This window comes from Lathamus discolor, chromosome 6 (assembly GCF_037157495.1).
Source record: "Lathamus discolor isolate bLatDis1 chromosome 6, bLatDis1.hap1, whole genome shotgun sequence".
Classification (NCBI taxonomy): Eukaryota; Metazoa; Chordata; class Aves; order Psittaciformes; family Psittacidae; genus Lathamus; species Lathamus discolor.
In genome coordinates, this window is record NC_088889.1 from 20,419,948 (window position 1) to 20,436,869 (window position 16,922).

The following is a 16,922-nucleotide window of genomic DNA, read 5'->3' on the forward strand; positions in this document are numbered from 1 at the left end:
ATTTTATGTCCTGTTTCCACAAATACAAAGAGCTCCTCAACACTACTGAGCATCCTCAGCACCAGAGCAGTGTTCCCTGTTCCCCAAAACTGCTATTCCCTTGCAAGGTCTACATGAGATGCTGACCACTTTGCAGCTACTGCAAGCAGATCTGGCAACCCAACCATTTATCTCCAGGAGCCAGGACACACAGGCACCCTGCAGTGTAGGTACACCCATTGTTATGACTTAAATACCAAATCCTTGTGCCTTCTGGGAGCATGATATACTGAAGCTTCCCAACAAAGCAACATATCTTCGAACAGTGCAGAATATATTGGTACTGAGAGATTATTGCATAATGACATCAATATTTTATTTCTGTTGAATTTTTTATCTCAAATTTACTGCTCCCATAAGTAATAGACAGTAACTCATCTGCAGCATAGTTACTTATGTATTATGTATTGCATAGTCCTGGCAGAATTTCTGAAGAAAAATCCTTCATCTTTCTCTTAAAAATAAAATTAAAAAAAAACCAACAAAAAAGAAAACCAGCTCTTTCAATGACAAATCCCAGAACTCAACAACAATATTTTACTGGAATGCTTTTTATGAAAGTTTAAAAATTCTCCACTAAACTGTAATGTATATATTTACCAATCGCATAACTCAGAAAGTGGCCCAACAGCTTCTAAGCACATTGTAATGCTATCTACAGGGACAATGAATTATGCATCTCTCACAGCACTATGTCTGACAAAACAACACTGTGATCCCAGTGCCATGGGATCCCGTAGATCCACCCAGTTGAAATAGAAAGCATAATACAATAGTGCTGTTTTCCTAACCTTGTAGTAAAATGGGGCAAATATTCAAATACCATTATTTATATATATATATATATATATATATAAAATATAAAATACAAGCTCTAATTGATGCAAAAGCAGAAGAAAAATCTGCTTTTTTGTTTGTAATTATGGGGCCTGTTGGATATATAGATCAGTGTTAATCAACGCTCTAATCAAAACACACTTAAAACTCAAATCATATGCCTTAAAGAAATTTAAGAGATGTGGCTGTACTGTAAGCACTTTTCAACCACACAGTCAAAATTCTCTGGCTGCTGATGACAATATTTTGCAATGTCCATCATTAAGACCTGCCATTTTAACTAATAATGTCCTTCACTGGAGAACAGCAGTACACAAGTTATGCACTTCACAGCTATTGCTCTCTCCTGTAGGAATGTATATTGTTCCTATAATGGATGGCAGATGGATTCTGCTCCTCCTCAACTACAAGACAGTCCCCCAGCACATCCCTGACTCCCCAGGGAAGACAGCCAAGTACAAATCTCCCAGGCCAAGAATCCAAAGGAGGCAAAACTCATCATTTCTGCATTTGGGAACCACCTTCAGCCTGTTTTCCCTCTCCTGCTGCAAGCACACACTTAATGCAACTACATACTGCAAAAAGTGGGACAGAGCTGGTGAAAGAAGAGGGTCTAGGGGCTGGTTCCATGTGAGATACGTCTTGATCTCCCCAGTCAGCATCAAATAGGAAATCCTACAAAATGATCCTTGCAATGACTAGTTTTTTCCTTGATGAGCTCCAACTAAATATTATATATACTACAAGCAAGGAGATGGTTCCATGCTTTCAGACCTCTACAGTTAAAGCATTTCAATTAACTGGCATTTATCCTAAAATATCTAAATTATTTCCAGGCAGAAGAATTCTGTTTTGGAGCAGAAAGTGAATTAAAGGAACATTTGCAGGTTGCTAACTAAACTGTAGAGGCAGCAAAGCTTATGATGACTTACAATATCCTATATCAGGGTCTTCTAACTTTACAGGTGATACTCTCTAGACTAAAGAATCTCGTATTCGTTCTTAGCCCAAAGAGAGGCCTTTCATTTTATTTTAAGTCTGCCTTTATAAATCTACTTTTCACTTATCCAAACACATACAAGAAGTGTTATCTAGACCATAAGAAAATAGTTTAAATCCTGCTTGCATTCAAATGACACCAAGTTTATTCTAAGGAGGACGGTTTTGAGCACATACAGCTCTCGGTGAGAAATTAAGCCTTCTACAAGCACAAAGAGAAACATATAGCAAGGAATAAATTGCTAAAAGGCAGCTTACAAGAGAAGATGGGATGTAGATGCTGTAGCATAAATGCCCTTCTTTATGTGAATGTGTACTATTTTACCCAAAGTAATATATATGTGAACTTAACACAAGACACATCTTAAACCAAAGCAGAGGATGCTTCTATATCCCCTCCACCTTTCCCACCCAGTTCTCTCTTGTAGAAAGCTGTGGGTCTGGCCATGGTTTCTTCAGTGACGAGAGCAAGGCACATCACAACAAACACTATCACCAGCAGCTGCTAAGTAAATCTACAATGTCCACCACTACGTAGTCGTCATGGCTGACCAGTAATAAAGGACACAAACAGGCTGTTTCTTTCACAGCTGATCTCCAAGAGTGAGAAAGGAAGGAAATATCAACATCTCAACAAAAAGGAGCTGAATTTTATTTTTTATTTTTTTTCCTGAAAAGAATACCTTAGGAGAAAGGTCTCCCAAAACAACACAGCATCAAAATTACTCCAAACTATGAAATTTTTAGCAAATGCCAACTGTAGTGAAGAAGTAGCAAAATGACAAAGAGAGAGCTAAAAAGGCTTGTAACTCTGGCAAAATATTATTGGGAATTTCCACTCATGATGATTTGTTTTATTTTATTTTTAAGCAATAATTTAGGAGACTGGCTTTGAAACTCTGACAGGTCACAAAATATTTCCTGAATTCAAGACACAGATCACAAGCATGAAATGTCCCCATCACAGGACTAAGCTCAAGCATGTACTTTATCATTTACAAAAACAAATCATAGTGTATGGCATATTTACCTTTTGTTGAATCATCTTCAATGGGTTGTTTGAATAAAGTGATATCCTTAAAAGTGCACAAGAACAAAACCACTTTTTCATGCTCATTTCTTATGGGTGCAATTTGCATGTAGAACCAAACTGGGGTTCCTGAAGTAGAGAAAAAAAAAGACATTGGTTTGTGGTGCAGCAGATCTTTTAATTTTGGCCCCTCAGAGCATAACAACATACTCCCATTTTTACAGCTTCATTAATCTGATCAATGATAAGTAGAGACACGAGGCTTTATAAATCTCAATTATGAAATAAAATATATTATTCTTGCCTTCTTGCTCTAGCTTTTCCCCAGCATGCTTCACAAACTTAGTGTCTGCAAGGTATGAAGGCAAGAAAAAATGGATGGATGGCATCTTTGATTCTTTCCTCCCATAATATGGAGCTATCATATCTAAAACTGATGGAGTATACTGTCAAATGCTCCAAATTTGATGATACTCCATTATTTCAGAGGAATTGAGCTAATCCAGTCATAGACTATAAATGTGCTATCAGGACAAATCAGCAGATTCAATTTCCTTTTTGTGTTTCAGGTCATACCCTCTATTGTCCTGCCCAGTGCAGCACTCTCCCAGTGCAGTTATCTCTATGTAGCTTTTGAAATAAATACAGAATATTTTAAAATCCTACCACTCATCAAATAAACAGCCAAAAAATCCCTACTGTGTTGGAGTGGTTAGCAGGGCTTTTGGTAAATCCTCACTGTTCACACAGGGCTCCTGCAGGTGCTCAGGAGCTAAAAAGGGTCTTATTTCTTCCTAGACTGAAATGCACATGGCAGTCCCCTATGCATATGCAGGTCTGCTCTGTAAGGGGCAAAATCCTAAAAGACTTTAAGCATCCTGCTTAGAAACACCTTGTTCACCTGCAGGGGCATAAATGTCAGACAGGCTTTCCATCCAGCAAAGCTCCATGCCCACGGCTCTGTCCCCTCCCTCCCAAACTTGCACCTACACACACCTCACTATAAATGCCTTCACAGCTAGCTAATAACCTTTGGGATTTGATGTGCTTCCAGCCAGTTGACATAATGCCTTTTCTCATAAGCTGCCTCAATGCCAGTCTGAGAGCTGACACATTGAGACAAGCCACTTGCCCGCTGTTATCCCATGGACACCACTGACCCCCCCAAAATCTCCGCTAACACATCACGTCTGGGAACTGTGCCAGGAACTGCAGGATAGATGCCCAGGGAGCAATGAAACCCTTTTGGGCTAGGACTACTGTGGGAAAGGTTAAAATCCACAAGAGTTCATGAAAAAATTCAGCATTGATGAATTTCAATTAAACCAGTAGCTCACTAGCAGTAAACTGGAAAAGTGGGAGACATGGAGGACCGATTTTTGTGATAATTCCAAAGCCATTATGCTGATTACTTGATTATCTCAATTCCCAGTTGCTAACCTAAGATAAAAGACTCTTTTCATAACTTTTAAAACAGAGTGCTGCAGCTCTCTGGAGTAATAATGTACTTGCAGTTATACCTGGCAACTCATCAGCACCCTTTGAAAAGCTCTGAAAGTAAGTAGGCAAAATAACCTGTACGACAGCACTGATAAAATCAAAGATAGAGGCAAGGTGGCTATTGCTGTAGAAGCAGCAATCTAGTGAAAAAGCAGGCAAAAAGCTTTGCAGAGTTTTGCCCTATATATATGTATACATATAAATGCATGCCTAACACGGTTGTTGAATATTTGAGTGGGTAGAACTGAGGACTATGTAAGAAGGAAAGCAGTAAAGCAGAAGCAAGTTGTAGTAAACCTTCAGGTCTGAACCTGATCTGCTTACAGATCATCTCTGTGCCAAAGCAAAGAAGGATGGAAAAGCAACTTGAAAATCTCAAAATCTCCTCCTGCCGAAAGCATTAACCAATGGGTGAGGAAAAAAAAAGGTTATGCCACATCATCAAAAATAAACAAGCACCTCTCGTTTGGTGGGTGGGAGGGTACTCAGAGAGCACTGCAACCTCCAGCCAGGGTCTCTGCCAGTGATAAACACAAGCCCCTTCCACAGGGTAACTGTCTATGTTTTGCAGAAATATATTCATAGCAACAGATAACTATTCTTTATTTCTTTATCTGTTCCGATATTCAGCCTGGAGGATAAGAATGCAGTTTCTTGGAGGACCTTCCAGAAGGCTCCGAGTATGATAAATGGAAGCAAACCCTGGGCAAACCAGCTACAGAACTGGAGCCAAAAGGTGAGCCTATTAGCATTAGCAAGAGGTTGAAGTTCTGTGCTTCAGGTTATAGAGAAGAAAGCTGGCAACAGATGTTATGGATGGGAACTGGCTCAAGCCTGAAAAGATATATGAGTACTTTTCCATAAAGTCCTTCTGTAATCCTGCATAACTTAAGGTAAGTATAGGCTTGGAGAGCTGGGCAAAGGTGAAGATTTTATTAAGGCAACAGCAGCTTAATAAATCTCTGAAGCATCATCAAGCTCCAGCAGACAATTCACAACCCAAAGCAAAAAGTTTGTTACAGAAAAGTCACCAAGAGAAGGCTTTCCTCACTTTATACTTAAATGAAATAGGAAACTACTTCAGGACTGGCCCATGCTAGAGCAGGAGTTGCCAGCCCGGTTATAATAAGGGAAGACAGAGTCAGAGAGAGCACTGGATCTCTGGGATCCTCTTTGGAAATCACACAGACACAGGGCATGGCAGTGACGGGCACCACCACCGGCAAAGATACCCAGCATGAATCTGTCCTGGGAAATTCCCCAAATGTGAGGGGCCATCCAGGTGACCTGCACAGGAAACAGGCAGAGAAGCAGAAAACATAGAGACATGCACATCCATATACTGAGGAACCAAAAAGAGGTCATTTGGAAGGTTCTCCTGGGCACCCGCAGAAATAGCTGAATTCCAGAGCTGCTCTTGCTAAAATGCTTTGAAGCATGCAGAATTAGAGAAATCTAAAGGCATTTCCTACCGTTCAATGCAGAGACAGGAAGATTTAATCTGAAAGGGTTAAGTGGAAATAAAGCATAATGCATGCAATTTGTTTCAAGAAGATGAGGTATCCAGGATGCTCTCTTCAATGCCATGAAAGGTTTATTTGAGTTTGCAGTGAAATGGGGTAGTTGGACACAGTTAGATCTTTCCTGAGGCACACCATTAACTTCCCTCAGCCACAGCACGTGGCAGAAACCTCACCCAAGCCAGGTGCCCCATCCCAGCACCCAGTGGGGGGAACACAGCCTCAGCTATTGGCCTCCAGGCAGCTAAACCAGTGGCAAAGTTCCCCAGCCACACTGGACCTGCACCCTGTACTGGGCAATGAAAGCCACACTGACGAAAACACCTCCATCAAGATTGTGCTTGGCTTGTGTTTCACACAGCCAGTGACCCAGTCAGCTAGACTCAGTCTGCTCAGGGTAGAGGAACCAGCTTTTCTGGAGCGTGTTTCATGTGATAGTTTCAGGTTTTTTTCTTGAGGAGATGGCCTGTGCTAGTGGAGGAGGTGGAGGAGGCTGCTCATCTCCACTGACAACAGCAGGCATTTCAACCACCAGCCTGGGAGAGATATCAACACTGCACAAGCCCAGTGTGAGACTGCACAACAGTGTGGGTTTTGCTTAGTATGTGCTATAACATTGATAAAGCAGAAGTAGTACTACCCACATACATGGCAGGGCAGAAAATGTACTGCAGTGACTCCTGGTTAAGACAAAACAAAGAAAATGTTTTCTGGTGCTGGCAGCCTCCTGTAAACCCAGTGCCACCAAGAAGAAGGGACATAGGTCATACATCTCATTAAGTTACAAAATGCCTTGACTATTTAATTACTTCCTGCGTTATGCACCAAATTTAGTATTCTCACCAGAGCTCATAAATGTTGGTTTACACATCACAGAGGCATCTCAACAACGCTGGGAGCATCCACACATGTAATTGTGTTCTGGGTTAGCACTTGACGAGAGATGGGGGTGTTTCCTGAAGGATGTGGGGGAACCTCATTCAAGATTTCTTTTCACTTAACCCAGTCAGTTTCCCTTCAGTAAAACAATCCTCAAAACTAAATATATTTTGTAAAGAAGGAGTCAGACTAGAGACAGCAGGGAACCACCACTATTCTTGGCAACCTGAACACTTCTCAAAAAAAGCTCTCTTCTTGAGCTGTGGCAACCAAAATACCCATTTCTTCTCCAAATCTTGCCCGAAATTCACCCGTATGTCAAAATGAAGTTTAATTTAATATATTATATACTTTAAATATGCTTTATCACACCCAACAACATACATAAATATATACGTACTGTTTTTCTTGTAGAGGAGAATTTCAAAGCAGTTTGACTCATAGTTGTCAAAAGTCTGTCTGACTTTTTCAATGGTCTTCTTGTCTGTGAGTTCACCATACATAAAACTGAAAAAGAAAAAAGGTTTCTTTTTCTTCTAGACAAGCAACAGCTTTGTTACAGTCACCTTAAAACAGCAAAAGCATTAGAGATGTTATTAATTGTCATTTAGCAAATTTTATGATTTACAGTTCATTTAAATATTTAGCGTGTCACAAGGAAACCCACAATAGCGAGTAACCATGACCACCTTTTTACTGTAAATGACAACAAATAAATCAACTGCAATGTTTCATTAAATGCTTTTCTGCATGCCTTTAAGGATATATGGTTATAAAAAGAGCTGATAACCTATAATGCTACAGCTGCAGGCCATGAGAATATTGCTGTCAAAACAGAGAAAAATGGAACAAAACCTCTAAAACCTCCCAAATTTTGTTCAATCCTCTTGAAAAGGCTTCTGGAGGTGGAATGGAAGCTACTGCTGGTAAAGGCTGTTAGTTGAATCAATGACTACAAATCTAATCTTGTCAAGATGCATCTGGGACAGTAAGATAATCAGAAACCTTTTACTAAATACCAATTTCAGAGGTAGGATTTAACCAGTAAGACATAATGACTGTAATGCTCTGAAAATTCAGAACAGAAAGAAAGTGTATGATTTGTCTCAGTGTAGCTACATCTGCACTACTACTAAAGATAACCAATTCACTCTCATTTTCCTTATTGTATAATGCATTTCTTCAATATTTCAGTAAAAATATGGAAAACATTGAAATGCTTTTGGAGATTCATCCCCCTCCAGGCTGAGAATACAAAGATGTAATTTTAACTCTGCTATGTCTTGCCACTTGACCATCTCATCTTCACATTCTTTTCCAGGTCAGACTTTCAGCTGGTGTAAGCAAACCCAACCCCCTGACCTTACTTTTGAAAGCTCCTGCAAGGAAACAGCGAGGCTTTAATTGTTATTCTTCCCTAGATTAAAAATAATTGAAGATTGCTCTGTGCAAATTCCCAGTTACAGAACTGAAGGAAAGTGGAACGTGGGGTAAAAGCTTTCAGACACTTGGACACTTGGATGAATACACTTTTAATTGATCAGACTTTTTTTTTTTTTTTTTTTTTCTTTTTCTTCATTCCCAAACAGTTTGAGCTTCAACTGAACCTACAACAGACAACCCTGGAGTATGAAAGAGAAAAGAAAAGCTATCAGTGCCTCTGTGGTTTCAATGCAGCTTCTCTTTTATTGATCAACAGACCTCCAAAGGTTCAATAAACATTTATTTTATGTCTACTGTTCTGAAAGAAACAATAAAACAGCATAGTGGTTAGTGACTCGGCAGGCATTAAAACACTCAATGAAGGCCAGACCATGAATCTTTTCTTTACACAGCCAACCAAGGGAGGTGCTGGGGTTGCTCCCAGAATAAGGTGCTGCCCAGCATGGGTGATGAAGACAGTGACTCCAACATCCGAATGTCACTTCAGCTGCCCCTTTTCTGGTAACACAGGGAGAGCTATTGATAAATGACATGTCATAAATGTTACCTTTGGGACAGCACTATAATGGAGATGCCATTGATACAGCAACTGATGTCAGGAAATGGTTTTACCCAGAGCACAGGGTTTCATTAAGGTATTGCTTATCATCAATATATATGGCTGTCTTTAGGAAAAGCAAAACACAGCCTACTGCTCATTTCTTGAGACCTGTCTTTCTTTCCTGAGGTCAGCTGATCATCCCTTACACATTTATACATGAAGTGACAACAAAAAGAGTCTGTTTGGTCTTGGTTTTTTCAATCTATGCATTTTTTAATGCACCGATGAGGTAAAGAAGATTGTTGTTCTGTCCGCAAGGCGAAATAAGACCTGATAGTTTTCACACAGCCTGTTGTGCAATTGAATTCTCTTTTTTGTTTTGTTAAGGTTTAAAACAATGCCTCTCTTAGTCCTGAAGGAAAAAAATCACAAGAATTTGTTGAAGTGCTTGACTTTTACACGGCTTATAATACAGAAAGTCATCATTAATTAGTGCTAGGATGACACATGATACTTGGTGTTCTGAGTAGTGGAAAATACTAGTTAGCATTGCTGAATACGATCAACTTTATGTTTTAAAGGCTATATTCTCACATATAAAGAGACATTTTAAAGGCCTGTGGGATAATAAAAACATTTTTCAGAAGGCAATTTTTAATAGCACCAAAGAAACCTCAAAGCTACCCACTGTATAAGTTATGTAAGACCTTTGCTCATCACAGGTTTAACTTAATTTAGTCTGTCCTATTTTGTACACATGAAGGAACTCCTACTTCTTCAGTCAATCACTCTTTTTCTGCTTCATGTTTTTTTGTTATGTAGTGATTGTCAAGTGCCTTCAGTGCAAACTGTACAAGACGTAAATATCAAACCCACTCTGCTACTGGGAATCTTACTACCCAGAAAATAGACATATCAAAGAGAAACAAGACTTACTGAAATACTCAGAGAAAGGCACAATCTTAGATAACTTTGCCACCTCTGAAAGAGACCATTTGTCATTTAAGATGCATGGGATCCCACTTCCCTTTGAAAGCATCCCTTGGCACAGTAAAAACACATCTGAAGCTTTGCATTGTGCTCTTCCGCCCTTTGTCAAGATTCACAGCAATGGCATAAGAACAGCTCCAGGTCTACAGTGCATGCCAGGGTGGTATTTAAGAGCATTTGTGAGAAATTATCCAGGATATAGGACAGGTGAAGCACAAAAGTCTATATCCAATTTACAGCTCCATTCATCCAGAAGCACTGGATGAAAAGGCATCAGTTACACATACGGATACATGTCAACAACTTCAAAGCTCTGCAAGCTACAGAGCAAGCACCATTTCTAAGGAGAAATGGCGCAGCTCCCTGCGTCCCACCGGCACCCTCAGCAAGGTTTCTTTGTACAGCTCTGGCAGTGCAAGGAAGCCTTCTCTCACACACACAAGTCAGGTCAGGGAGTGATATCTGAGTATTAAACTGAACTTTTTTCAAGTCCATCACGCTGTACCCACCATACAAAATCCCATTTCTTGAATGCTGTGGGAATTTTGCCATTGGCTTCACTGGAGACAAAATTTTTCTCACAGACTTTTTTTAATCCCAGTTGTAATGGCAGTAAATCAAAACAAGGGAGAACAGAGATGCTGACTGGAGCACTGCAAGTGCTTCAGTGGAAATACTATCTGTAAACAACCACTTCAGAAGGGAGATCCAATTCCATACTCCTGTACAGCTGGAAGGCAACACATAAACAGGGCCTATAAGGAGGTTTCCTCTTTGAAAACAAAACCAGCAATCAGCTATCTCCAGCCCAGCACCAGGCTCTCAGGGGCAAGGAAGGGTAAGCAAAGCAAAGCCTGGAGCAAAAGCCAAGTGCAAAATGCCAGGGTAGGTTACTAACCAGCCACTCAAAGGGTGCCTGCTTTTCCAAAGGCTACATGAGAATAGAGCTTAACTGATAAGCAACAATATTTAGAAAACAACATTTAGAAAAACAATATTTAGAAAATATTTAGAAAATTAAACTGGATTTTAATGTTTTATAGCTGTTAATTCTTTCAAGGTATTTATCAAGACATACATTGTCATGAGTGTGGGCAACTGGGCATGAAACAAGTGGTTTTACTGCATGCTGGCTGATCTATTGGTGCACCTTCAGGCACGGAGGGGAGGGGAGAGGGGTTCAAGGTCAAATGAATGTTAGAGATGTCAGAACTGCAAATGCCCTGATCCTCCAGAACTGTCAGCTTATCTTCACCAGTAAACAAGTCCTTCCACCTAAAAATCCTGTGCATTTTAACACTCCCTTATACCAATTATTCTATGTAACAGCTCTAGCTACAGATGCAACTTTTGATACCACATGCACCCAGGAAGAACAACGCACAGCGATTCCCATCACACATTATTCGCGTGGCCTGACCGCTGAGTAGGCTGTGCCTTTTATATAGTGCCTGTGAAACTAGGAAGACTGGCATTTGTACCAAAATATTTCTAAGTGATTTTCCTGCCAGCGGGCACATTATTGCTGATTAAAATTCAGATCACAGAATGACAGAATCATTTGGTTTGGAAGGGACCTTAAAACTCCTCCAATTCTAACACCCCTGCCACAAACAGGGACATAGAATCATAGAATAGTTAGGGTTGGAAAGGACCTCAAGATAATCTAGTTCCAACCCTCCTGCCATGGGCAGGGACATCTCACACTAAACCATACTATCCAGGGCTTTATCCAACCTGGCCTTGAACACTGCCAGGGATGGAGCACTCACAACCTCCCTGGGCAACCCATTCCAGTGCCTCACCACCCTAACAGGAAAGAATTTCTTCCTTATATCCAATATAAACTTCCCCTGTTTAAGTTTTAACCCGTTACCCCTTGTCCAGTCACTACAGTCCCTGATGAAGAGTCCCTCCCCAGCATCCCTATAGGCCCCCTCAGATACTGGCAGGCTGCTATGAGGTCCCCACGCAGCCTTCTCTTCTCCAGGCTGAACAGCCCCAACTTCCTCAGCCTGTCTTCATACAGGAGGTGCTCCAGTCCCCTGATCATCCTCGTGGCCCTCTTCTGGACTTGTTCCAACAGTTCCATGTCCTTTTTATGTTGAGGACACCAGAACTGCACACAATACTCCCGGTGAGGTCTCACAAGAGCAGAGTAGAGGGGCAGGATCACCTCCTTCGACCTGCTGGTCACGCTCTTTTTGATGCAGCCCAGGATACGGTTGGTTTTCTGGGCTGCGAGCGCACACTGAAGCCGGCTCATGTTCATTTTCTCATTGACCAACACCCCCAAGTCCTTCTCTGCAGGGCCGCTCTGAATCTCTTCTCTGCCCAATCTGTAGCTGTGCCTGGGATTGCTCCGACCCAGGTGTAGGACCTTGCACTTGTCGTGGTTGAACTTCATAAGGTTGGCATCAGCCCACCTCACAAGCATGTCAAGGTCCCTCTGGATGGCATCCCTTCCCTCCAGCATATCAATCGGACCACACAGCTTGGTGTCATCGGCAAACTTGCTGAGGGCACACTCAATCCCACTGTCCATGTCACTGACAAAGATGTTGAACAAGACCCATCCCAACACCGATCCCTGAGGGACACTACTCGTTACCGGTCTCCAGCCGCACACTGAGCCTTTGACCACAATTCTTTGTGTGGTGCCATCCAGCCAGTTCTTTATCCACTGAGTGGTCCACCTATCAAATTGATGTCTCTCCAATTTAGAGACAAGGATGTCATGCGGGACAGTGTCAAACGCTTTGCACAAGTCCAGGTAGATGACATCAACTGCTCTACCCCTGTCCATCAGTTCCGTAGCCCCATCATAGAAGGCCACCAAATTGGTCAGGCAGGATTTCCCCTTAGTGAAGCCATGCTGGCTGTCACCAAGCACCTTGTTGTTTTCCATGTGCCTTAGCATGCCTTCCAGGAGAATGTGCTCCAAGATTTTGCCAGGCACAGAGGTCAGACTGAGCGGTCTGTAATTCCCTGGGTCTTCCATTTTCCCCTTCTTGACAATGGGGGTTATATTTCCCTTTTTCCAGTCATCAGGAACTTCACCTGACTGCCATGATTTTTCAAATATGATGGCCAGTGGCTTAGCAACTTCATTCATCAGAAATCTTCCACTAGACCAGGTTGCTCAAAGCCCTGTCCAACCTGTCCTTGAAGACTGCCAGGGATGGGGCAGCCACAGCTTCTCTGGGCAACCTGTGCCAGTGCCTCACCACCCTTACGGTAAAGAATTTCTTCCCACTATCTAATCTAAATCTACCTCTTTGAGGTTAAATCCATTCCCCCCCTTGTCCTGTCCCTACAGGACCTTGTCAGAAGTCCCTCTCCAGATTTCTTGTTGACCTCTTCAGGTACTGGAAGCTGCTCTAAGGTCTCCTCAGAGCCTTCTCTTCCCCAAGCTGCACAAGCCCAACTCTCTCAGCCTGTCTCCGTAGCAGAGGTGCTCCAGCCCTCTGATCATCTTCAGGGCCTCCTCTGAACTCACTCAGAATGGTCTTTGTACTTCTTATGTTGGGCATCCCAGAACTGAACCACACACCGTGGTGTCACCAGCAAACTTGCTGAGGGCGCACTCAATCCCACTGTCCATGTCAGCGATGAAGATGTTAAACAAGACCGGTCCCCACACCGGTCCCTGAGGGACACCACTCGTTACCGGTCTCCAGCCGGACATCGAGCCGTTGACCACAACTCTTTGTGCGCGGCCATCCAGCCAGTTCTTTATCCACCGAGTGGTCCATCCATCAAATTGATGTCTCTCCAATTTAGAGAGAAGGATGTCATGTGTGACAGTGTGAAACGCTTTGCACAAGTCCAGGTAGATGACATCAACTGCTTTACCCTTATCCATCAATTCTGTAGCCCCATCATAGAAGGCCACCAAATTGGTCAGGCAGGATTTCCCCTTAGTGAAGCCATGCTGGCTCTCACCAAGCACCTTGTTGTTTTTCATGTCTATGTTGCCAACAAAGATGTTAAACACCACCTGTCCTAATACTGATACGTGAGGAATGCCGCTCGGTGGTGATGAAAGTACTGCAAAATCAAAGGGATGATCAGCCCGTGACAGGACTAACTCATTGTCTGAGTTGAAACAAAAAATCACTCATACCTCAAGTGTCTTCTGTTTATCCACCTCTCCCTGTGATCAGTATCAGCCAAGACCACCTGAAGCTGAATATAATGATGACATATGAGTAGCCAATGTAGGGTATGGGGTGGGACAGACAGAAAAAAGATATGATACTCGCTGGACTACCCAAGAGAAAATATTGGATGAAACTGATTTGAAGGCACTGTATCTTATAGACAGGGGCAAACAGACCAAATATTGCAAAATTTATGAATTGTCCTTTATCACACTCATGATCAGTAACAATAGTAACTCGAATCAGGGGCTAGACAGACTTGCATTGCTTCTATGTAAAAAAAAAAAAAAAAAAACAAAATAAAACAAAAAAAGGAAAAAAAAAAAGGAAAAACCACCACAAATAAAAAACTCAAAAAAAAAAAAACCACCATCTCTGCTGTGAATTCTATTTTCCATAATAATTCCCACTTGGATTTGCATCTGTATGATTCACCTGTATGATTTACTTCACACAACATTAAAACAGGATCCTTACAAATGGTAACTAAAGTCCATCACATTCACAAAAAGCACTCAAATACAGTAAACCTTTTGATCCTCTCAGTGTTTGAGGCACGAGGCACAGGGGAATCATTATCAGAAAGGTATTGCTAAACCTTTACTTTCTCAGTATTTTCCTACATTTCTGTTCTACATTTTTAATTATCTGTAATGTGCACAGACTATAAAAGTGCTGGCTCACAGCAAACCTATATAGTTCAATATTTAAGACAGCAAAGAGCAAAGGGGAAAGCATGTATTTATATCCAGCACAGCTGTGATAAGGCTGTTTCCTACAGCCCCACTACGTATATCAACTCTATTGCTACTATGTGAATGAATATTTCATTTCAGTGGCATGTGCCCGTCTCTTCTCCATTACCCCTTAGAGGATACCTGGCTGCATAAAGCAATCCTGGACTCCCAAGGCTTCTTCCCCTTCCCAGCAGATGAGAAGAGTGACCACACATCGGCACTTGTTGCTTTTTGGAGTTAGCAATGACTGACATGCAAGGACAGGCTCACTGCCTGCCCTGCTCCTGCCAGCTGAAGCATCAGCCCATGATCAGTGTCTGGCAGCACCCATCTCCCAAAAGCCATCTCTGTAGGTAGGCAGCTTCCTCCTTCCAGTGCCCTGGAGCTGCTTGCCCCCTGAATAAAAGGAAAACCTAAACAAATGTGTATCTCAGCCATTCCTTATTGTCTCTGTCCCCGTTTACTTTGCTCATACACACGCATTAGGGATTTAGTCTTTCCCCAAACCGTCTCCTTTTAAAGGATACGGCAGACAAGGCACAGATGCATATCTAACTATAAATCATAGCTGTCCGCTCCTGAGAGACCACCAACAAAAGGAAAAAGCCATAAGGTTGAAATGCGTACAGTAGATATATCATCAGCTTAATCACTCTCTTGGGAATAAAGATGCAGTTTGTATATTCCTGTGCTCTCCGTGTGTGAAATAACAGGAACTAACATGGGCTACAGAATAGCCCAGTACCTCCTGGCATGACAGCAGGAGAATTAAAATAAATAAATAAATAAATAAAAACAAATAGTAAAAAAAGCCTTTGAAATATATTACCTAAACCCCCACTTTCTTTATTGGATCATTAGCTACAGCACATTTGTACTGATATTAGCCAGGATAAATGTCAAAAGTGCTTTACCATGTTGTGGATAAGTTTCTGGTTTCATTCCTTTAAAGCCTCTTTCAATACTTTCATTTCTACAAAACAACATTTTTCTTACATCAATACCTTTTGCAAAACCTCATTGTTCTTCTCAGCAGATCACAGTTTTTAAAGTGCATCGAGTGGCAACAGACAGCTGGCATACCTGCAAGTGCTGCTCTTCTGCATGACGTCAGCTCGATGATATCCGGAGAGTTTACAAAACCCGTCATTACTATAAACTACAGGCCAGTCCACAATCTGGGCATTTCCCAACAAAAAACTGGATTCTGCAAAGAGGAAAAGGAGACAAAGGGCAGATGTCAGTGGCAAAGTACAGCTAAATCCATGTGTTATACAGCAGATGCAGAGTTATTCATGACGGCAACCTATAGTGTGAAATTTCAGAGGGAACTGAAATTAAAATAGGCATCAGAAAAGAGAATGTGACGTAACAGGGTAACTTAGCAACAAAAGTAGCTTCATGCACACCAAAATACTGATAAAAGTAGCAACACTTTAACAATTTAGAAATTTAACAATTTATTCAAAGCATCTGGGCAAGGTGTCATGTTTGGTTTTCATTTTATATTTAATTATTTGTATATTTATATGGTATTCATATTTTATATGTATCGTGAAATCAACCTTAAATTAACTTGTAAAATGAGTTTAAAATTTTGAACTTTATTTGTGCCCAACACTGATGATAACTCTTGCTTCAAGTAAATTTTTCCTCCTGGTAGGTCCCAAGTCTGTTTTGCAGGACACCTGAGATGAGGGACAGAGAGCATCAGGAGCCACTGGGCAGAGGTCAGATGTTCCGATGTTCCCACTGCATCTTGTGGCACACCACGAGCCATATCATGCCTGTGAGTGCAAATATCAAGTGACCCACATGAAAATTTAGCATGATTGGGAAGTAACGAGTGCCGAAGGGACTTAAATGTTGAAATAGCACAAAACAGGTACTGAATTTCAGTGGTGGTCTACTAAAAATGCACATAGGTAGGTTTGGCTCATCCTAGTAAAATATATGCAGAGCTGTAATTACAAAATATGGGCAGGGATTATTTCTAGGAGGCTGAAATCAGGTTTAAATATCGTTTCAGTCATCTGTTCTCTCAGTCAGTGCCTACAGTTTATACGCACGGACTGGCACCAACACATTATGAGTTAGTCTTAAAATAGTTTTATTCACTAGTTTGGAAAGATTCTTCCATCCCTGCTTTTAGCAAGGCATTTTCAAAGAAGAAAATACCCATTTTGCTTAAACACAATGCTGTGGGATGTTATGTGCATTGAGACTGTAAACATCCCTAATTTT

At 41.4% G+C, this 16,922-nt stretch overlaps 1 protein-coding gene across 1 annotated transcript in view; it reads right to left on the reverse strand.

The window, feature by feature from the left end:
• The window catches only part of KCNH5 (potassium voltage-gated channel subfamily H member 5), a 153,860-nt gene that overhangs the window by 124,719 nt on the left and 12,219 nt on the right, over positions 1 to 16,922 (reverse strand). The window contains exons 2-4 of the mRNA XM_065684377.1: positions 15,762 to 15,885; positions 7,205 to 7,311; positions 2,906 to 3,034 (exon numbers count right to left, since the gene is read on the reverse strand). Of these exons, the coding sequence (XP_065540449.1) occupies positions 2,906 to 3,034; positions 7,205 to 7,311; positions 15,762 to 15,885 (360 nt within the window). The remainder of the gene's footprint in view (positions 1 to 2,905; positions 3,035 to 7,204; positions 7,312 to 15,761; positions 15,886 to 16,922) is intronic.